At 40.8% G+C, this 21,348-nt stretch overlaps 2 protein-coding genes across 4 annotated transcripts; one reads left to right on the top strand and one right to left on the bottom strand.

Moving 5' to 3' along the window:
• Positions 1 to 5,749: 5,749 nt before the first annotated feature.
• arel1 (apoptosis resistant E3 ubiquitin protein ligase 1) lies at positions 5,750 to 17,945 on the bottom strand. Of its 3 annotated transcripts, XM_046412063.1 has the most exons (22): positions 17,839 to 17,945; positions 16,721 to 16,948; positions 16,147 to 16,315; positions 14,684 to 14,904; positions 14,179 to 14,250; positions 13,383 to 13,609; positions 13,007 to 13,244; positions 12,712 to 12,881; positions 12,328 to 12,508; positions 11,916 to 12,160; positions 11,723 to 11,800; positions 11,490 to 11,631; positions 11,267 to 11,388; positions 11,071 to 11,146; positions 10,791 to 10,900; positions 10,518 to 10,697; positions 10,098 to 10,223; positions 9,514 to 9,643; positions 9,349 to 9,407; positions 9,174 to 9,263; positions 8,909 to 9,084; positions 5,750 to 8,092 (listed from the first exon to the last, which is right to left on the bottom strand). In XM_046412063.1, the coding sequence occupies exons 2-22, from the start codon at positions 16,866 to 16,868 to the stop codon at positions 7,990 to 7,992; spliced, it is 3,063 nt and encodes a 1,020-aa protein (XP_046268019.1). In that variant the 5' UTR covers positions 16,869 to 16,948; positions 17,839 to 17,945; the 3' UTR covers positions 5,750 to 7,989. The 3 variants fall into 3 exon arrangements, with proteins under 3 accessions (XP_046268019.1, XP_046268020.1, XP_046268021.1); XM_046412064.1 differs by lacking the exon at positions 16,721 to 16,948 and having other exon boundaries at positions 17,839 to 17,887; XM_046412065.1 differs by lacking the exons at positions 16,147 to 16,315; positions 16,721 to 16,948; positions 17,839 to 17,945 and adding an exon at positions 14,999 to 15,271.
• fcf1 (FCF1 rRNA-processing protein) lies at positions 17,847 to 20,536 on the top strand. Its single transcript, XM_046412076.1, has 8 exons — positions 17,847 to 17,991; positions 18,607 to 18,671; positions 18,816 to 18,887; positions 18,973 to 19,121; positions 19,228 to 19,300; positions 19,407 to 19,494; positions 20,059 to 20,153; positions 20,287 to 20,536. The coding sequence occupies exons 1-8, from the start codon at positions 17,989 to 17,991 to the stop codon at positions 20,333 to 20,335; spliced, it is 594 nt and encodes a 197-aa protein (XP_046268032.1). The 5' UTR covers positions 17,847 to 17,988; the 3' UTR covers positions 20,336 to 20,536.
• The last annotated feature ends 812 nt before the right edge of the window (positions 20,537 to 21,348 follow it).

Below are 21,348 nucleotides of genomic sequence, written 5' to 3'. Positions count from 1 at the left end.
GTACTCAATTTGTGTCTGAGGCCACATCTGGAAACAACCTGGGGACTGTTAATCACAAACCTAAACACAAAATAGCTCAATCTCCCTGTCACAAACACCCAGGAACTCCTTTAATTGCGTAACAGCTTTTATTATATCATACTTAGCAAAGACAGAAAATGGAAGGTTTTCATATTTATGTGGTAATAAGTATAGGGTGTTGGTGAATTTTGACAAAACTTACGAGTTACATCCTGCATTTGCTTGGAAATTCCAAGTCTTTCTGGGCAAATTCTTTGCTGATGTAATGTGTACCTTGCCACAAAAATCTTGCTGTTGCATTCTCTAATGACGGCCACAAGATCACAGATTAATTCAGTGGATGGAAAAGCTCTCATCTGCAGTCAATGAACAATGTTGGATATCTGACAAAATTTGCAAGGCTTTGAAATCGTGACGGCAGTCTGGAAAGGATGGCTTCAAAAGTTGGGAGATTCCATCAGGTCCTTGAAATATGCTGGGCGATTTGAAAGGGTAACGCTGGGAAAGAAACAAAGAGCAAAGGGGGAGGCAGCATCTTAACAGCCAATCTGATCGATTATGATGACGGTCTAATGGCAGAAGATACAGTGAATACAAATATGTTTCAGTGTGTTCACGGCTTGGACAGTGTCACTGGTGGGCCTTCTTCCCTGTTCTTCAGGTTTGTCCAAATGAAGCAAACAAATCAGCGTCATGTCAGCATGTCTCTCCTCTGTCTACCAGCCCAGAGCAGGAACACGTATTTTCTTTGACTGACCTAATGCTGGAATTTCACAGCAACAAACCCTCCCCGTTTTGGATCTCAGTCGGTGTCCGTTGTATTCTCTTCTGCTGATGTGTCTGTGGAAAACTGTACAGAATAAATGCTCTCTTTGTTTTGTTAGCACCACATGATTCTTTGAGTAACTGTTCACAAAGACCACAAGCAACAGAAGTTGCTTGTAGCATTAAACACAAATGAGTCTATTCTTTAAAATTACTCAAGGAGAATGGGTCATATTTCTCATCACGTAAACAAATCTGTGAAGTCATGTGTTCAGATAATGAGAAGAAGCAAAAGGTCTTTAAACTCACATGCTTTGAAATACAGATTTACTTGGTGTAGCAGTATGACGACCCTTGATGGGGGCTCCTCTACGGAGCCTCGTTTCAACCAGTCACCATAAAAAGAAAAATATACAGACAGATCCTCGCATAGCTCACACCCAGAGCAAAGCAAACACTCTCTGCCATGTCCATGGCCTCTCTCATGTCCTCACTTGTTTCTGGCCTCTCTAGAGTGTCCTGGATGGTATCCTCATCATCCCGTTGGGTGGCTGACACCCTTGAACAGGAAGGGACTCCTGCCATGACCCACAATGCTAACACAGAAAGCAGAGAGGAGCCTGGATGAGTTACATCATATCCTATTCAGGCTGTTTTGCACTTGGAACATGATAACTTTATGAGAAGGGGGACCTGCAGAAAAAAAGATTTGCGAAAAAATACCATGCTTTGTAGCTTATTCCTCATGATTCCACACACCGAATCTAACTTTTACATGCGGCAGTGACCCTCCAGATGGGTCATGTGAATCTGCTATTAATGGGAACTTTACTGAAAGGAAATCATGCTGAAAACTCACAGTCTCTTTTTCAAAGGGTTTAGGCGGCAGTCTGCCATTATCTAAACTGAGAGCTGGGCACATTTTGGAGGCAGCAGCCGATAGGATGCAGTCAATCTTTCTATCAGTCTGAACAGAGCCTCACCTTTTCTGTCTCACTGGGGTGGTCCCTACTGTATTGACCCGTCTCTTGGCAGGGATCGGGAACATGCTTCCCTCTATCAGCAGTTTTCAGCAGGTGTGCTGTACTTCATTTTTTCTTTCATCCACATCCCTAACTCACTGGCTCCTGGCAGTTCCCCTTGAGTACATTTAATAGTATGTAATGCAGCATGTGATGCCAGCCTAGACACACTGGCATCTCTGAGCCAAGATGAATGTGCTCGAATGCACAGTCCTTTTACCAGCTTACCTTTGATGCTGGCATCACACTGTTTTTCTCTCAACAGATTGAACTGCACAGCACAGAGGTGAAGGTGATATAAGGTTCTGCACTGTAAAAACACTGTAAGCTGGCCTTGTCTGTACACAAAAAGAAATGACACATGTGCAGACCAGATGTGGCTACTATTGTTGTGGTTGCATGGTTGTGGTCAGTGTAGCCCTTTTAAAACATAGTCATCTATCTGGACAAAGTATGAATGAATGAATTCCCCCATGAGTTGTGAAAAACTCTACAATGACTTTTAGCTCAAAAGATGACTAAAAGCTGTAGAACTTTCACATTAAGATGAGGTCCAAACCGCATACCAACACGGTGCTTCATTCACAAATACTGTTAAGCTTGTTAAGAAACTCTTTCAAATTGTTTTTAACACATTTTTATTTTTTGATCTGTATAAGTGCAGGAGTCAGTATTAAAGACAACGATTTGGTCCTGACCTTGTAACCCTAAGCCAGAACTACGCAGCTTTTCATCACATTGGAAGAATGTATAGTAAACCACCCAGTTCTTCTCCACGGTTTGGAAACCGTATGAAGATTTTTACATGCATGTACAGTAAAAGGGACAATTTGACACGGTGAAGTTTATGTGCCATTGGAGAGAAAAGATCTAGAGTCCACAGCCAGCCTTAGGCTGCACAGCACCGCTTTGAGCTCAGTATAATAATATGTTGACATTTAACAGGTTCAATGTTAACATGTTCACCATCCTAATTAAAGGTTCAAACAGTTGTTTGTTCAATTAAAGGCTGCAAATCTATCAATAGGCTCCAGTCCCTTTGAAAGTTTCCAGTCCTTGAGCTGAGAAGTACCTGATTTAGCTGCTTATTGTCTGAAGACACGTAACCTGTTTCAAATAGAAATCGAGATGAATCCTGCTTCACAGCTTATTCATATCTGCTATGGTGACAACCACTCTGACAGTAAGCGTGGCGAGGCACATAGGTGTTTATCAAACAGCTGGACCGTCTACAGAGGCCCTGTCTTCACAGAGAAAAATATAAGGACTGAAATGTTTGTCGACACATTGAATGTAATACAGCTGCACATCCCAGCAGGACAACTAACCCCATGAATCAATAGTCTCTCTCTCAACATCATATATAACTTAGACAGTCATCAACTGGGGGACGCTTAATCTCCATGCTAGCAGTTTTCTTGGTTGTGGCTGTAAGCTTCTGCTTGTCTCTGACCTGAGCTGTACACATGGACGTTTATATCGTTTTCAAAACAAACCATGTGTTGGCGGTCCTGTTTCTGATAGAGGAATGTATTTTAATGAGGCTTTTTCATCTGTGTGTGGCAGTTTGTACATGTTGCCCAGTGTGGACTTGTTGCATTCCAGCAGGGGTGTTGAGAGCCAAGATTCAGCACTTAAATCACAGAGGATTGATAGGGGCAACAGAGAATCTGTGAAATAGCATGGGATCTATGAAAAAAAACCCCAAAAACAAAACAAAGCTCTTTAATCAGCAGCAGCATCCCATCCATGCATTCCTTTGCTGCACTCATTGCCAGACCATTGTCATCACTGTGATGTGCATTTCTCACAGCCGTTTTCCACATAATCCTCAAACATGTCAACTGCAGAACCACGCTGTCACCAGTCATAAAGGATGCCGGTTCCTGGTAGAGCAACTGCAGAAGACACAGATGAGGCAGAAATTCCCCCCCGAAGGCCAAACAGTCAAAACATTTTAGTGGGCAACATCATGAAAAATGCAAGAGGACTCTTATATGCACAACTCTCATCTTTTGTAGTCGCTGTTGTTCAAGAGGAGGACTTTGCATGTTCACACACAGAGTCCTAATCCTCGCTAGTGTTTGGACTAAAGCCTGAAGGACCTGTCGCACGTAACATGAAGTCTATACTCTATAAAGTTAAGCGCAAACTTTTAAGCAAAACTTCAGTCCAGGCTAGCTGCTGGACTGATGTTCTCCTGTCCCTCAACAACCCTGATTAATACTGGCCTTTGAATTGGCCCAGTCATCATAGATGATGAATACCTTTAGCCAATACAGTTGGCAGTTAATCAGTGGCGTCCAATCAGGTAATGAAGACCTGCATATTGGAAGGGGAAGCAGACAATCCCAAAGCCGTTTAACAGGAAGGAGGGAGAGCAGTCATGTTCTAAAGATACTTAAGGCGTGCCACATTTGTGTTGTCTGCTCTGTGAAGATCAATGTCTGTTGATAATTATCTTTGATCAGAGAAAGTGATGGACAGCTCCCGAGAGGCAGTGTCTGACTCAAAGACTGGAAATGAGGCACTGCATTTTCAATTATGTAAATTCTTTAGCTGAGGAGAACCACCCAAAAATGGACTCTCCTTGGAACTTGGCAAACCTGAACCATAAGAACTGAGCTGCAGTCAGGTCTGGAGATGTTTATGGAATAGTACATGGAAAATTTGTCGGAGAAAACATGTTTTCCCAGAGAATTAGTATCATCAGAAGAATTTACAAAAATGTACAGTATTGTTGCTGAACGATCTCCCAGTTTCTCTGGGGAAGGACAACCATTCCAACATGGTACATTACTCTTAGTGAGTGCCAGAGGATGACTTTCTGATTTGTGGTCCCTCTTTAGCAAGCATTCCTGGGGGAAATTTGAGAGAGAGACCATTATGCAAATCCACAGGTGCATGCCAAGACCAAATAACTGGACTCCTGTCTCCAAGTACTTCAAGATGCCTTTCTGCCTGCTCCTGATAGTGTTCAGACCACAGTGTGAGGAGACATGCCAGGAACATGTGGGTGTAGCATGGAGGGCCATGGGGCCTGCATGTCCACAGTCTTAAAGCAAAGCAATTAAAAAAGGATTTTTACTCAGAGTCCATTGCCAAACATTGTATGACTCAGGAGGCAAACATTCATTCATGCAATAGTGTGCTCCTATCGCGTCTTGTGCTGATATGACTGTCATCCATGCCATCACCTCCGCCTGGTGAAAGGAAAGGGAGCCCCTGTTTTCCTGGTATTATCACATTTCATACATAGCAGAGCTCTCAAAAGATTGATTTCATTAGTCCTTCAGCTGATGTGAAACCAGCAAGTCTGAAATGGAGGAGAATTCAGTTTTGCTTGTCCTCCGTGCTGAGTACTGGAAGTGTGGAGGAAAGCTTCTCATCATTTACTGCTCCTAAGCTCTCCCAAGGGGATGACAGCAGGAGAATGTACCCTCTGCTCATGTCACATGGAGAGCCACTGCCCCCTTGTGTCTGAAACATGCACTCTGAATTTATACAAGTTTAGCAGACATCTTTGTGTATTATATGGCTCTGAAGTAGTACAAAAAAAAAACATCTGTAAATAATCTGAATCTCTCAGCTGATAACAGAAGATTCAACTTCACTTTCTGCCTTCATCAAATACCACATCTATCCCATCTGACCAAAGAAACTAAAGTTTGACTATTACTAACGAGCATTCACAGACTTTTGGTCAGGAGCTACAATAATTTTATTTTTAATGACACAGTCACTCTTTAGACACTTTAAAAATTTGTGCCACGTATTTAAAAAAATAGCAGTGATGAGACATTAGAAGTCATAACCTCAAGCTCTCTTTGTTCAGTACTCAAAACCAAATCCAGGTTTTGTAAGTGAAAAAAGGGTGTGCCATCACACTCCTTCACACAATCCAAATATGATGTACAAAACGTTAGATAAGGTGATAAGAATTTAGTCCATCATTTTTTTATTCCCATAAACAAAGGGCCTGCAGTGCAGAGAATCTCAAACATTCATCAGCAAAGACTTGCCATTAAAAAAACAAAAGAAAAAAGTACCCCAGCTTCAGTCATAGGCAAATATTTCACAACATCTACATTGCTAAAAGTCACACTCACGTAACCCAGAAACAACCCAAACATAAAACAGAGTAGCAGATGCTCATGAAAAACAAAACATTAAACAAGAACATTAAACTACAGGAAAGACCTCCTTCATATTTGTTTATAATGGTTGTATCTAATGGGACAACTAACACATGTAATGCTTCAGTGACCTTTACTTCAGATAAACATGATGACATCAGCCATTGGTATTGGTGCCGAAAACACATCCTTAATGAAACATTTTTATAAGCACATTTTCACTGCTCTCCTCGGTACACCAGGTCAACATTGCACAACCCAAACGAACACAAATCCATAAACCTCTTAACACTGTAAAAAGCCAGCTAATGCGATCCAGTTGATCCCAACTTGCAGCAACTACAGTCAAAATGTGACATCTTCGCCATTCAATAACAACGAAGTTAAATCCCTTAGTGGCACAGTCAAACTTGTACTGCCTACTGTGAAAATAATGTCCAGAAGAGAAACTGCATGAAGAGTGCTGCGTGTCGGAACATGAAGGTATTCGACTCAAACTATTCGAGAAGAATCATCCATTCAAGTTTTCATTTTGCCTCCAAGTCTAAACATGAGTTTTCCTAAATGCTCTGCAAAAACTCTGCCTGTTAGCACACACTATAACGAAATAGCCAATGAGCATGTAAACTCTGGAACAGAAAAGGAACTGTTGCACAATTATCAACAGGAAAAACAAACAAACAAACAAAAAAAAACAACTCTGTTGGCTCAGGATATTGACAGTACTAACATAGCATTAGAGATAAATAGTTTTACAATAACATAAAAGACAGCATTGCCACTGATATAATGCTTCGGTTTACTGAGGATGTGGGATAATATGGCTAAATGTTGTACAGTCAGGACTGGAAGGAGGGAACTATAAACAAACAGTAAGTGTATGCTTCACTGTACATGTGTTTGAACACATATACACTTGTGTCAGAAGATGCAAAGGTGGCATAGGAGATTCTGAGGTAAACCCATAAAAGGCTGTGAATGAAAAGGGAAAAAGCATACAGCATATATAACAAAATGTTTGTTATATACAGGTTCTCCACAGCATCCAACCAGCACTCACATCCACAGTGACCCCTGCATTCACTACAAATGTCATAATATATCTATTACCTGTCGATGACACATCTCTCACCTACGCACCTCTCTGGATACAATCAGAGGCAAAGGGCATGAATAAGGCAGGTTATAAAACAAAAACAAAAACATTATCCCGTTCCAGACGAACACATTTTAAACAGTAGGGTTCAACACAAATAATTTTTCAAGACACAATAAGTTAAAAACATGTATAAACAATAGAAATTACTTGGCTTCTTTTAAAACCCATTCATTTCTGAAAGAAAAAAAAAAGCTTATAGAAATTATATAAACTCTCAACCCATCAACCGTGCAACAATACATTAATCCCTTTTCCTCAAAGGTCAAATCAAAAAGGTAACCAGATGAAAACCTATGTATACACACTACTATATACAAGTATTGAAATAAAAGAGTGATATTATATATTTACATACACACATCAGTCCCTGATCGATTAAGGCCAAAGTGCTGTAGATGCACGCGTCACCCACATCTCATGTAGGCTGCTGTTGCACTTAAGTGTTCCTCAGTTTGCAAAATGCAAAAGAAGCAGTTATACAATAATACTCAAGGCCTTTGCTCTAGCATCATGTCTTTCAAACATATAAAACTAAGCACACTTTAGCATTAAGAAATAAAACTAGCCAAAACCTCACATTTTTCAGCAGTTCCTAGCGTCCTGTTTTTTTTTTTTTGTTTGTTTGTTTTTTTACAAAAGCGAGATGTTTTATATACATACAGTAGCACTGAAGTTCATTTCATTGAGTCCTGGTTTGAGAACAACCTTCAGGGACTTCCAGTAACGCCCTCTCATCCTGAGAGCGTAGTTATAGGGGAGAGTCTGGGTGATCCTGTGCTAAGAAGCCCACTGTTGAACGTAGATGAATGCAGGGAACTGGACACCAGAGTGGACAGTGTTCATCTCCTCTTGTACACATGGAACCACAGTGCCACTGATGCGAGAATCAGAGCATGCCGAAGCCCTCGCTTCCCTCACTGATGGCCAGCTTCAGCATCTTATGCAGCTCCTCATAGGAGTCATAGGTAGGGAGGCACAGCTGGTTAAAACTGTACAGAAAAGAGGACAACAAACAGTCAGAACAGGACAGGGTTTAAAAAAAAATTACAATACCAATACCAGTATCCTTGAAATGATACCAAACAAAATACCTGCTTTATCTATAGTACATGCTTTGTCATATTACTCATATTCCAAGTTTTTACTGAAATAATTCTTCCCTATGTTATGCATAAACTTGTTAGTGAACATGACTGGTGTGTAGCATAACAAAAAACATCACCCACGACTTCAACATACCACAGACTATATGGGTTAGAGCTGCTACAGTAGTGGGCCAATCACATATTGCATTAAATTGAATGAGTGTTTGGAGTGACTGGCTTGGAGCAATACCACACATATAGTCATTTTTGTCTAGTTAGGGCCAGTCAAGTTTTTCCACACCAAACTCATCCAACCATGTCTTTGTGGACCTTGCTTTGTACTTTGGAGCACGGTCGTGCTGGAATAGAAAAGGGCCTTTCCCAAACTGCAGCTACAAAGTTGGAAGCATAGCATTGTCCAAAATGTCTTGGTATGCTGAAGCATTAAGATTTCCTTTCACTGGAAGTAAGGGGCCGAGCCCAACCCGTGAAAAACAGCCCCATCCCAACACTTTTGTCTATATAGTGTAGTAAATACTGAAATATTCCACAGAAAAAACCTGTTAGTCTGGCTTGATAAAAAGCCAGTAATCACAAAAAAATTGACAGGATTCATCTGCTGGGACCAGCTACAACTACAACTGCAGTCTGGACCAAAAGGGTGGACCGGCCAGCTGTAAAACAGACTGACAGTACATCTGCTTATGTTTTCCTACTCACCACGTGTGTGCAGTGGGCAAGGTGCTGTGTGTGGGGGCAGCGATGATTTGGAAGGAGGGGCAAAGGGTGTTGAAACCCCCAGGGGGAAGCTGAGAGGAGCCGGTGGTGAACTGCAGCAGACGAGCCAACTCCTCCTGAGTGAAGCTGGACACCACAGCCCAGAACCACTTCATCACCTGTGACAACAGAAGACCAGTATGCTCAGACTTTTCATTAGTGGCCTGCTGTTGGAAAAAAACATCGACAGAGAACATCTGTGACATACTTTCTCTCTGAAGTGCCACGACCCTCCGACAATCACAGCATGGGCCTTGAAGTCCTGCACGTTTATATCACCGGTGCCACACATCAACAGCTGAAGAGATTAAATGGAAAAACTTAGAATTATCCCAGTGGCGTTTTGAAGATCAAATGGATTTTATTACAAACATCACACATACCTCCAACTCATTTTCATCAAATATGGCTAGCAGGTTTTCTGGAACCAGTTCGTTCAAACCTGCAATTGTTGAGAAAATTACACTAATTACGTGCACGTTGCCAGAAATCTCAAATGAGAGAAACTGGCAAAAATGATCAGGCTGCAGCTGTGCTGGTTTCCTTACCTTTCAGGAAGTGTTCCACCTCATCTCTCACCTGGCTGGCCAGTCTGTACTGGGCCAGCAGGTTGAGATAATGCATCTTGTTTTCATTGGTAACGGCAATCTGAGCTCCCCCTGATATCAGTTCCACCACCTGCAAGAAAACACAGGGCAGGAAATACATGTCAGACGGAATACATAAAAGGGGAAAACAAACAAACAGTCATGAGACACAGTTTGAAACTCGAATATTGTGTGAGCCAGCAAAGACAAGACTGCGGAGACAGGATCAGAAAATGAGTTTGGTAAGAGTTCAGAAATTTTCTTGATCTGTAAAACAAATATATACAGGCTTAAACTGGCTCTCATGTATTAGTAGAAATGTTTAGGAAGTTCATCTTAAAAGTAAAATGTCCTTTTGGAAAATGATTTGTCTAAATGAAAATAAGTAGGTAGAACCATATTTCGGCACAAGTTACACAGCCAGTTAAACCCAACACTTGCCAAACAACCAATATGGTTTCTCTTGTCTGATTTATTGCTCCTATCGCCTATGAAATTACATCAGGGATAAAAGAGGATGTTCCTTTCCAAAAATGTTGCCTCACCTTCTCCAGCTGTCCTGACTTGCTGTACTTCTCCTCAGCAAACACCAGGTCCATTTCACTCACGTCATTGTTTAGGATGAAGCAGACTTTAGTTTTGTAGAACTCCTGGTCGTCTGTCTCAAAGTACTGCGTGTGGAAAGCAAAGCAAAAACACAAGAAAATCACATTTCCAAATAAACATGGCATTTCATCATTTCAGTGGAAGGATAAAAAGATGATTGGGTTGGATTTAGTTTTCAGCTTTGAAATCTTAGGAAGTTGGAGAAACAGCAAAACATGCTGGCTTTTTCTCCACGAAATAAATAAAGCCAAGAAACACATCAGGTTTCTTGGCTTTGTGAAGAAAGTTAAAGTGATGAAACAGAGCAGCCGACAGCAGAGGGTAAACGATCAAAACACAACCTGTGCTGTGATCCATACCTTGTAGTTCATCCTGAGGCCAATGATCTGGGCCAAGAAGGAGCGTGTGAAGCGAGCTCGTACCAGCTGTTTGTAGGCTCCACCGAGTGCAGACTCATACAGGCACTTCCCTACGATACGGCCTGCAAACTCATACATTTTTAGACGCAGATGGGCTGGCCGGTCAGGATTTGGGTGTACCTGGGAAATGAAGATGGGTGCACGCTTATTTTTTACATTCTATCTGAAAATGTCTTTAAATTTAGTTTAAGTGGTAAAAACACACTAACTTACAAGGCCCTGGTTGTTGTCACTGAAGCGGGTGAACAGCTGGTTGGAGGTGTCGAAGAGGGTCTTACAAATCAGCTCAAACCACTCTCTGCGAGGTCCGCCCCAGTCCAGAGCTGCAGAGAAACATCAAAACTTTGAACAGCGTGGTCTACTGTCTGTTATTTTCATTATGATGTCTTTTTAAAGTGCTTTTGTTTTTAAGTATAGTGCTTGGTGCAACAGCAAAAATGTATGAAACACACACTGAAGACTGAATCTCAGTTATTTCAGATATTTTGTTTACCTTCCTCATCCTGAAAGACGACCTCAAAGTTCTTACTCCAGTCTGACACTGAGAAGTTCCTTGTAGTCTTCAAGGACTAAGTAAGAGGAACAGACAACTGAGAGAGTTAAAATGATCACTATTACAACAACATGCTCATTTTCATCAATGCATAGTTTGGGAAAACAGCTTTATAACACAGTAAAGCAGCACTTACTGAATCTAGAATGGCGTGTCGAGTGATTTTTAGGCAGGTCTTGGTGCGAGGTCTCTTGGAGTGGATGTGCCTGAGTTCACGTTGGAAGAAGTTCACCTTGTCTTGGAAGGTTTCTGAGCCACCTATGGACATCACCATCCAATTATTGCTACAGTAGTCACTCAAGTCAGTACTTACTCAAAGCTGCTCAAGGCAACAGTGATTGCATAAGACTGAGACAAACCAATGTTCTTGTGCAGGAAGCGAATGAAGGTGGCAGCCATGATGTTCCTGTCTTTGCAGCTGAGCTCCACAGGAGGCTGTATCCCATCATCCACCACTAGAGTTAGGTACTTGTGAACCGGGTCAGGACCATAGTAGGTAAACTGAGAAGAAAGCATGAGATTATGGTGAGCTTGTTAAACCAGATCGAAGTAGGGCCGCTCTTCAGGGTTTTCTGACATCAGTTCTGCTCACCTTTGTTCCTGGACATACTCGAAAGGTGAAAAGGCGCCACGGAATAATTTTCAGGTAGAACTCTTTCACGGATAGTTGCTGTTGAACATACAAGTCCAAGTCATTTTGCAGTAATGTAAAGTTCTGCCCTCTCAAATACATAACATCTTACATTTCTTATATTTACAAGCTGAAACGACTGCTGGCCTCTTACCTTTGGCGATATGTAACAGTAGACCTTTTTTGGTTTCTTGACCTTCTCAGGTTGTCCCTCCACAGGAGAGTCATGCTCGTCCTCCTCTTCTCCCATGGAGGGCCTTCTCTGGGGTGCTAGCAAAGAGGAGGCTGGTAACTGCCATGAAGAACTGCTGTAGTTCCCACTGCTGTAAAGGTAAGCCTCAAAGTAGATACTTATGCCTGGAGTGGAAACATTCTTCTCCACACAGGCCTTCTCATTCTCTGAAATATGCGAAGAGAACGTGAGCATTAGGCTTTGAAAACACAGGCTAAAGTAATAAAAATAGATTTGATGCATTGAAAGGTTATTTTTAAAAAGTGCATTGTATTCGTTGGTACAGTTTGTTCTGTAGTAGCGTATTTGTACTCAGCACAGAAAGGCTGCTCACCACTGAGAACAATAATGTCAAATTCCCCATTGCTGAGAGGCTGGTCCTTGTAGGAAATGCGGGCCCTGAAACAACCCGTCCTCTTCAGGGTCAGTCTCAGCAGGACCTGGCACTGCTGCTTGTTGAGTGAGACTGACTTACTGTAGTATTCCTCTAGACTGTCATCATCCACCGTGCCCAGCTGGAAGAACAAGGTAACTGAAATAAACACTCAGACTTTTGGAAATGACCAGTAACAACTTGTTCTGCTGTACCTTGAAGCTAATGATTGTGCAACTAGGAACAGAAGGATGATGAGGAATGCTGGCTTTCATTTTTGGAATTAAGAAATAAATCTTCAAATGACAATATAGCAGCTAATAGAAAAAGGGGTTACTGACTTACAGAGTGCACATGGACACTGTAGTTGGTTTCATCTGTGAGAGATGTGGAGTTACTGGTGGGGTTTCCATACTCATCCCTGGGTTCAATCTGCAAAGTGTGCTGTTGGCCATTTGTTAGCACCAGGGTGGAGAAATGGTAGGCTATCTTGGTTTTTGATGGGACAACTGTACCTGATGCGAGAAGAAAAGTACCAAAAAAATAAATGGAAACGGAATTACTCCATATGAACTTTTCACATCAATAATTACACACAGCAAAATACAGGCTGGATGTAAAATAGATGCAGTAGTAATACCTGGCTGAAATATTTTATAATAAGGGCTGTAGGCCACATTGAGGCCACCCAGCTTGACGGCAACCTCATAGCGTCCAGCCTTTCGCACTGTGAAGGCTACTTTGACTACATTGGACTCTGGTTCTTGCAGAACCTCCTGTGTAACAGGGATGTCCAGAGCCAATTCAATGTGGGTGATGTTGACTCTCAGTCCCACAGGCCGGTGGGCTGGGAAAGGCTGGCCATTCTTATAGAACAGCTGAGAAGACAGAAGTATGATTTTCAACACAAAAGTCAGTTTTACATTTGTAAACATGTCTTACAACCAAATATTCTCAATACTGCTGCATTCATAAGTTGCTTGAAAAAAAGTGAGACAAGAGGAATGAGTCTTCACCTGGACTCTAAAGCTCATAGTCTGCCCCACTTCCTGCGGTTCCTTCCAATCCCAAGACACCTTGCAGGAACGTGGGTCCAGATAGTTGCCCCGGACATAGTCGTAGATGCTGCGGTCACCGCGTCGCCCTGGATCCTCATTCTGCAGGAAGCTAACCACCCTCGCTGCAAGCTCACAGAGGAACTTGATGGTAAAGACAAACGCTATGATGGAAACAGTAATTCCACCTGCCACAAGAAGGGAAGAAGCACAGGAAAGAGGTTGCTGGAATAAGTTGATTAACTAGTAAAACAGAGCAAATGCTATAAAGCAATTTATAAAACTGGCCGTGCTTGCAGAGTAAAAATGCATAATTTGATTATATTTGTGGCATTAAGCGATGGGGTGCACATGTGTGTGTGGAAAAAGGCACACTCACGCTTTCTTAAATTATCTGTTAAATATTACAGTATATAAGGTGCTCCACTGCAAATGTTTATTTGTGAAAAATAAAGAACCTCAACAACCCAGCCGTATTCATATGTTACCTTATACCTCTCCTTATTAGCGAGGCAGGTATGATCATGTTTGGATTCAGAATGTGTGAGACAGATTTGTTCTCAATGTGTTTGAGAGAAAGAAAGAAAGAAAGAAAGAGAGAGAATGAATGTGCTGCAAATAATTTAAAGAGTTTACTCATTTTAAATAGTATAAAAAAGAAAGAACACTAAAAGGGGGAAGTTAAAGTTGTTCACTTGGTAGCAATTTCAGAACAAGCCATATCAGCTCCAATCTAAACAGCTAACACATGACTCACCAATCACGTAAAACATGAGGTCCCTTATCAAAAAGCACAGCGCCACAGTACAGCCAAATATGAGAGCTCCCGCTGAAAAGACAAGTGGACACTGTACCGATGAGTAATTAAAGCGAAGAGAAAATACACTTATCCACACATACAGGTTAAATCTTAGTGGTTGTCATTTTCCTTTCTTATTAAGATAATGTTTGATGATTACATAATCCCGTGCTGAATGTCAGCACTTCTATATGTTAAAGGGTGTGCCAAGAAATGGTATAATTTAAGTAACCAGTATGAAAAGTTAAAAACCACACCTTGGGCAAGAATACCAGTGTGACAAGGGTTATGTTTGCACCACAGGAATGCCATAATGGGACATTTATTTTATATTGTGCTACATTTATCTCAGTAGTAAATGCATTGTTAATGCAGATGTTGGGCTGTACACTGAGATGACACAACACTGAACACAACGCAACATTTTATCATTTGTAAAAACTCTTAGCAATCAGAATCTCACCAATTGACCACTTCTCATTCAGACGCCTCTCAGCAAGACTGTGCACCAGCCGGATCTCGTAGTCCTGGTCACGATTCCCCCTGGATGTCTGGAAGATCTTGATGCCTGTAGACAACCTTATGTAGTCTTCGTAGTAGTAGCCCCAGGCAGCTACAGACAGCTGCAGTTGACTGTCAAACTGAGACAGATCATCCAGATTCATATAACCCAAGGTCTTCAGTCTGCAGTGGAAAACGATAGTGAAAGTAAATGCAAAAGAAATGGCATGAACAGAAGCTAAAAAGTTCAGTATGTTGAATATAACCCTAGTATTACTTAGTGTTGTGTCCACATCCACTGAGCAAGATTGCTTAGTCGCTTCCTGCCAAACTTTGCACAACAGGTTGTCCCACACACAGAACAAACACCAGTGCTTCTAAAACTGTACATGACTAACCACGGTCTTATCAGCTAAACTCTTCACGTCAAAGGGGAGTACTGAGGAGGTGCGGCATGTTTTGTCTGGCCTTGACATGTAACAATCAAAACTATTACAGCTACTAACGCAGTACTGTGTCTTTGTTTGTTAATACTACAAATGTGCTTGTGCTGCAAACAATCTCACAGTGTGATTATAATGGCAGCACACAATATTATCTCAATAATAACTGAAATAAGAGGAAAATCTTCTAGCAGTATCAACACATACTTATATGTAAAAACAGTGCAGTAAATTAAACAAGACATTTTTCAGCGTTCAGAGTTTACTCACGTCACAACTATTGTCCTCCTTTTTTATTCACAAATAACTGTACCTAAATTTAAATTTAAATGATGATTTAAATTTTTAAATGATTTCTTTCAGAACTAATGAGAGGCGTATGTGAGTCTGCAACTTCAACTTCTCCACTGACAGCCATGACCTTCAGAAATGTGACATTGCGCTCCATTATAAGTGTCAGATATTTTTCCTTAACAACAGAATAACTACGACATGATTGTGTGTTTGAGAAACACAACTGACCTTTGCAAACATTACAACTAACTGTCCTGAAACTGATGCAGAGTAAATACGCAGCATTTTGATGAAGCAGTAGGTGGTAGCCTCTTCTGATTACATCAACAGAGAACTCAATACACATACACAAACATCTGCATTGCTGCAGGGTCTCACGCTCCCAGTCTCTAAAGAATACTTTTTACTGCAGTGACCCTCTGAAACACTGCAGCTTCCACAGCTCAGTGTCAGCAAACTCAGGTAGCCATGAATGGAGAGGGTGCCCTCAAGTGGACATAAATAAATACAGCCTGCGTGAACCAGCATTCAGCATGACTGAGACCAACAATTCATGGCATTTATTAAAAAGAAAACAAATAAATAAATCTACATTTATGACATGCCACCAAATAACTGTTTAAAAAAAAAGCTGCACACCATTGCCAGACTGGTTTAAATGTTTAAGTTAAGACCTTTCATTCCTTACGTATGGTAGTAGTGCTCCAGGTTCTGGGAACAAAGCCACTCCTGGAAGGCAAAGTCTCGGAGCAGCTGGATGTGGGCCTCTGCAATTTCCCTCCAGCACTGCTGTTCCTTCACCACCTCTTCCAGACGACTCAGTACACTCAGACTTAGTTCCTCCAACGTTTGTACATCTGGATGACACATGAACAGCACATAAAAAATCCCCAAGCACATACCTGCCAATATATCACCGTTAGTAATGCCCCAGCGCAGACCCAAATACTCATTAAAGTCCACTGTAATGAGTATTTAAGCCTGTGCTTATTGCCCATGTGTGCCACAGAATCTCATAAGCCTTAATATTCAGTGTTCAAAACCAAAAAATGAACAGGGTTGATGCAATAAGCAAGACAATCTCCTTGGATTAAACTTAGTTCAAATTCAGCTAAATATGACACTTACATCTGGTATTTCTGCAAAAGCACTGTGTCTAGCATAAATGTCCTGGAGCTACACCTGCTTACTTCAACTCATCCAAATTTATAAGCTTCAATAATCATGTAAATCTCAAATGAAGAAGACTATAACTCACTGACCTTCAAATAAATGTCTGTATTGAGAGAGGCTATGTTCTTGGAGCCATTCCTCAATCTGACTCTCTTTTCCTTTCTTCCAGCGCACTTCCCAGAAGAAGATCCACGACAGTGAGCAACAGAGGAAGGTCAGGAAGAAGCAGCGGTCCATCAGACCATCTTTCAACCTTCACTCAGACCCCTCCGTGCTCAAAGGAACAATGTCTCTCTCCAGGGGGGTAGTCAAGTGTCCTACAATTGAAGATGAAACCGCTCAATACAACAGATATTTTCAATAAATGGATTCTAATGAGGAACATTGGTCAAACAGACAGGAAATTATTAAGCCTAAGTGCTTCACAATAAGCCGCTCTGCCAAGAAAGCATGAATATTTAAGTGTCACCTTGGAGAAGTGTCGGCTGGTGGGAGAATTACATTACATGCAATAACCACTGTACTAAAATATGCATGAAGACCCTGGCTTATGAGGGGTCATAAAACTCTCACCGTCATCTGTTTAGCCAGGTCAAAGTATAGAAGTCAAAGAAATCAGGTCAATGGCAGTCTTATTACACACCAGACCCCATTCAACAACAGCCCAGACGATGACGATGGTACTGATAGTGATGAGCTGTCTATACGTGTTAGCTCAGGTGTCAAAACGTTTTCAAGTGTCACCCGCAACCACTACCACAAAGAACCGGACAGCTAACTAAATAACCTCTCTAAACACTCAGTTTAAGTTAAGTTTACCCACAGCTGCTTGAACGAACTTTCCAAACACAGAATACACCGAGAGCGGAACATAAAAGAGGCTAAGCTAACTGCAACATCATCAATTCTCCCTGGTCTATTTACACCAGGCGCAGAGTAAAGCTGGAGGCTAATGTTAACAACTGTTAGCATCGCACTGACAAACTGCTACAGTTGTATTAGTTTACTAGCGACAGCACAATGCTAACAGCTAGCCAAGTTAACCAACAATGTCAGCGTAATTTTAGAAAACTCATCGCCAGGCTATACTGGTTATCAAGATACACATCACAACACGTCCACAACATGCCGCTTGCAACCGCACAGCAACACAAAGCAAAAAGGCAAATGCAAAAATGTACTAAATCTAGATGATAACATTATCTACCTTCGTCTGTCAACCAGTAGCTTAGCAAACGGAAAATGCGCAGAAACGGCGTCGCTTTTTGATTACGTCAATTATAATCGCATCGACGCACGAGGGAAAGGGAAGCAAGTTCCGTTCAGCTAATGAGAGCCGTGGTCCCAAATTAAAAACATGGTATGTAATTTCTAACTATGTTACAGTTACACAACGGCTGTCATGATGGTCGTTGTCGCTTAAGGTATGCCGTTTTGTGTGTCATTTATGAGACGTTAAAGCTTTTGGCAGGCACGCCACTGAGCTAACTTAGCTAGCCTAGCGCCTAAGTGTTAACGCTAAGTAAGCTAAATTAACTTGCCTAGTGTTACACGTACAGTTGTTGAGAGAAATACTCGTCTAAATATATATTTTACATTTATCACTCTAAAGGCTTTGGTTACAATACTAATGAAACTCAGTCGGCACTTCTCCCTAAAAAATTATGGTCACAAGTGAAGCCTGAGTTTAACTGTTCGTGTTTGGCTCATGAATTTTGTGTTAGCTTTGTAAGTATTGTAGTCATATCAGTCAACTTCACAAATAAACAGCTTTATTAATGAGCCAGTATTGTTTCTCTGCTGTGAGAGATAGTAGCTGATATTTTGTTTAATCAATAAAGAGCGTGTGTTGTTATCGTCTCAAACCCTTCATAACATAGTTTTAACAATGTTCACGCCAGCTAGAAAACAATTTATACTGTTGGTTGCGATATATTGTAACCAGTTTTTGTATGTCTTTACTTGTTCATTCAAGGGGAAGCAGAAAACAAAGAAGTTTGCTGTAATGAAGAGAATGATTAATCTGAAAGACCAAAGAATGTAAGTTTTAATGATTGCTAATCACCCTTGGTCTAACTGTGTTATTTGTTAGCTCTCTCTGGTTAGCTCTTTCCAAGCATACAACAGATATGTGGGTATCATTAAGATATGTGCAACCAGTCTTAACTATTTGTTGTTCTGTAGAAAAGAAAAAGACCGCGCTAAAGCAAAAGAGAAAAAGAAGAAAGATCCTTCAGAGCTTAAGGTGACAGAAGTGTAAGTTGGCCACGCAAAAGCTCAATGATGATGACCAGTTGTGGTGGATGGTTCTTAACTTTATGTCCTTTAACTTTTTGTGCAGACCAAAGTACCCATCGTGCATGTTCTTCCAGTACAACACTCAGCTTGGTCCGCCATACCACATTTTAGTCGACACCAATTTCATCAACTTTTCCATCAAAGCCAAACTGGACATTGTTCAGTCCATGATGGATTGCTTGTATGCAAAATGTAAGTACTATTGCTATTACAAAGTGGCAATAATACCTTTTTTAAATGATTTAATATAACCATACAAATAACACCTTCATTTTTTCTGCAATTTCATCCATTTCAGGTATTCCATATATCACAGACTGTGTGATGGCTGAGATTGAAAAGCTTGGAATGAAGTACAGAGTTGCACTCAGGTACAAGCTGCTGAAAATAAAATGGCACTGGGGGTATTAACTTCATAGTAATAATTTTTCATTTGTGACTTTTTTTGGTTTTTTTTTGCTTTATTTGTTTATACAGGATAGCCAAGGATCCGAGGTTTGAGCACCTGCCTTGCACACACAAGGGAACATATGCTGATGACTGTTTAGTCCAACGGGTAACACAGGTAATGTACTAATGCACAGCCATAACTTCATAATGAACACAATAACAATTAATATGACTGTGTTTTATTAAGTGAGCTAATTGTATTGCAGTTCTAGTATTGTGCATTAAATATTATTTGGCAGTTTCAGTTGTATAGTAATTTACACTTTGGGATTGCATTTATTCAGTTATGATTTATTTGTACAGCAGCAGTGCTCTTGATTATAGCAGCCTGGTTCTCTTGACTGAAATAGGCGGCATACAAGTCAATGCAGCAAATGACCCTTTCTATGGAACTGAAGTCTGTATTAACAAAAAATTTTGATTACCACTGTCTTGTTAATCTTTATCACTGACTGGACTTTGTTTTTTGTTGAGCCAACTCACTTAAAGAAAGCCTGGCTTTGTTCAATGTTCCTGATTGTTATACCCCCTTTTAACAGTATGGTTACTTCTAGCAGCATTACACTCAACTGACATGAACTCCTGGTGGTAAAACAGTCATAATTTTATAATAGCAGATAAAGATGTCATGTACCTGTGTTTAGTTTGGAGACTTAATTACATATACATATTTCTGCAGCACAAGTGTTACATCCTGGCCACTGTGGACAGAGATCTAAAGAGAAGAGTGAGGAAGATCCCTGGAGTGCCCATCATGTACATCTCAAACCACAGGTAACAGTCCTTCAGGTTTAACTTTAAATATGTGGCAGCCATTTGTGTGTGTTTTTTTGCATAAAATGTTAAAATCAAGTACCTATTAAATCAAAAAACTATACTGATTTTGTTTTGGTTTTCTTTTGCATAGGTACAATATAGAACGGATGCCTGATGACTATGGTGCTCCAAGGTTTTAATATTTCTACAACTACCATGGACCTGTAAATAGACTGAAGTTTCCTGCTTTCCTGTTTTCTTTTTATAGAACTCAAAACTTTTGTGAGGTTTGGAAGGTGGATTTTGTGAGGATAGGGTGTGTTTGATCTAACTGCAGATTACTTTAAGTTTTGTTGTTATAAAACATGTTGTTGGAAGAATAAATGAAATGTTGCAATGCATGTCATTTTCAGTTTCCAGTTTTTCCAAGACCACAAATGTGTACAGGCATGTTTATGAGGAAAGACACCAGTGTATCAATGGGAAAGATAACCCAGGGAAATATTAGGTTTGTTGTTGTGTGTGTTAATTGCTGTCTTGCATTAGTTCACTTTAGCATAACTAATAAATCAGTGGCAGTTGAAAAGGTAATGAAGTCAACTGGTCTGGCCAACATGACCAGAGCATGCTGGAATTTAAACTGTTAGTATAAACAATTCGGGGTCAGCTGTGACCTAGTGGCTGGAGAAGCAGCTTGTGACCAGAGGGTTGCCGGTTTGATTCCCCAGGAAAAATTTGGGTGTGATGGAGTGATAAATCATACACCCAACCCCCCACCCCTCCTTCATTAGCCCACTGATGTACCCTTTTTTTTTTCTTTTTTTTTTTGCTCCCTGGGCACCTGACAGTAGCAGCCCACTGCTCCTGTGTGTTTCACTGCATGTTGCATGTGTGTGTGTTTCAATCAGTGATGCAGAAAAGTAATTCCCCGGTTTGGGATTAATAACGTAAAAAAAAAAAAAATCATTGTCACACTTTGGCCGACCATATCAATAAGAACAATCCCACGATGTCAATTGCCATTACTTTTTAATAGTTTTCACTTTATGTGGAAGTAATCTGTAATTACCCTGAAATATGTGTACTTCTATTCATCCTTACACCAAAGCACCAAATTTTGGACTGTTAGCTTATCAATAGTAAGACTGAAAGAAAGTGTTTCGGAGAGCACCTGAATGCAGCATTTGTCACGGCTGAGATCATCTGCCAAATT

The sequence above is a fragment of the Scatophagus argus genome, chromosome 15, assembly GCF_020382885.2.
Source record: "Scatophagus argus isolate fScaArg1 chromosome 15, fScaArg1.pri, whole genome shotgun sequence".
Classification (NCBI taxonomy): Eukaryota; Metazoa; Chordata; class Actinopteri; family Scatophagidae; genus Scatophagus; species Scatophagus argus.
The sequence above is the reverse complement of the archived record's forward strand: the minus strand, read 5'-3'. Positions and strand labels throughout refer to the sequence as shown.

Bases quoted from the DNA above. Each gene is read 5' to 3' on its own strand.
- fcf1 (XM_046412076.1), top strand. The intron at 18,672-18,815 runs GTAAGTTTTAAT...GTTGTTCTGTAG, and splicing joins AATCTGAAAGACCAAAGAAT to AAAAGAAAAAGACCGCGCTA. The intron at 19,495-20,058 runs GTAATGTACTAA...ATATTTCTGCAG, and splicing joins TAGTCCAACGGGTAACACAG to CACAAGTGTTACATCCTGGC.
- arel1 (XM_046412063.1), bottom strand. From the start codon at position 16,868: ATGGACCGCTGCTTCTTCCTGACCTTCCTCTGTTGCTCACTGTCGTGG. The intron at 10,224-10,517 runs GTATGGATCACA...TTCCACACGCAG, and splicing joins GCCTCAGGATGAACTACAAG to TACTTTGAGACAGACGACCA. The intron at 9,085-9,173 runs GTATGTCACAGA...CTGTTGTCACAG, and splicing joins CGTGGCACTTCAGAGAGAAA to GTGATGAAGTGGTTCTGGGC.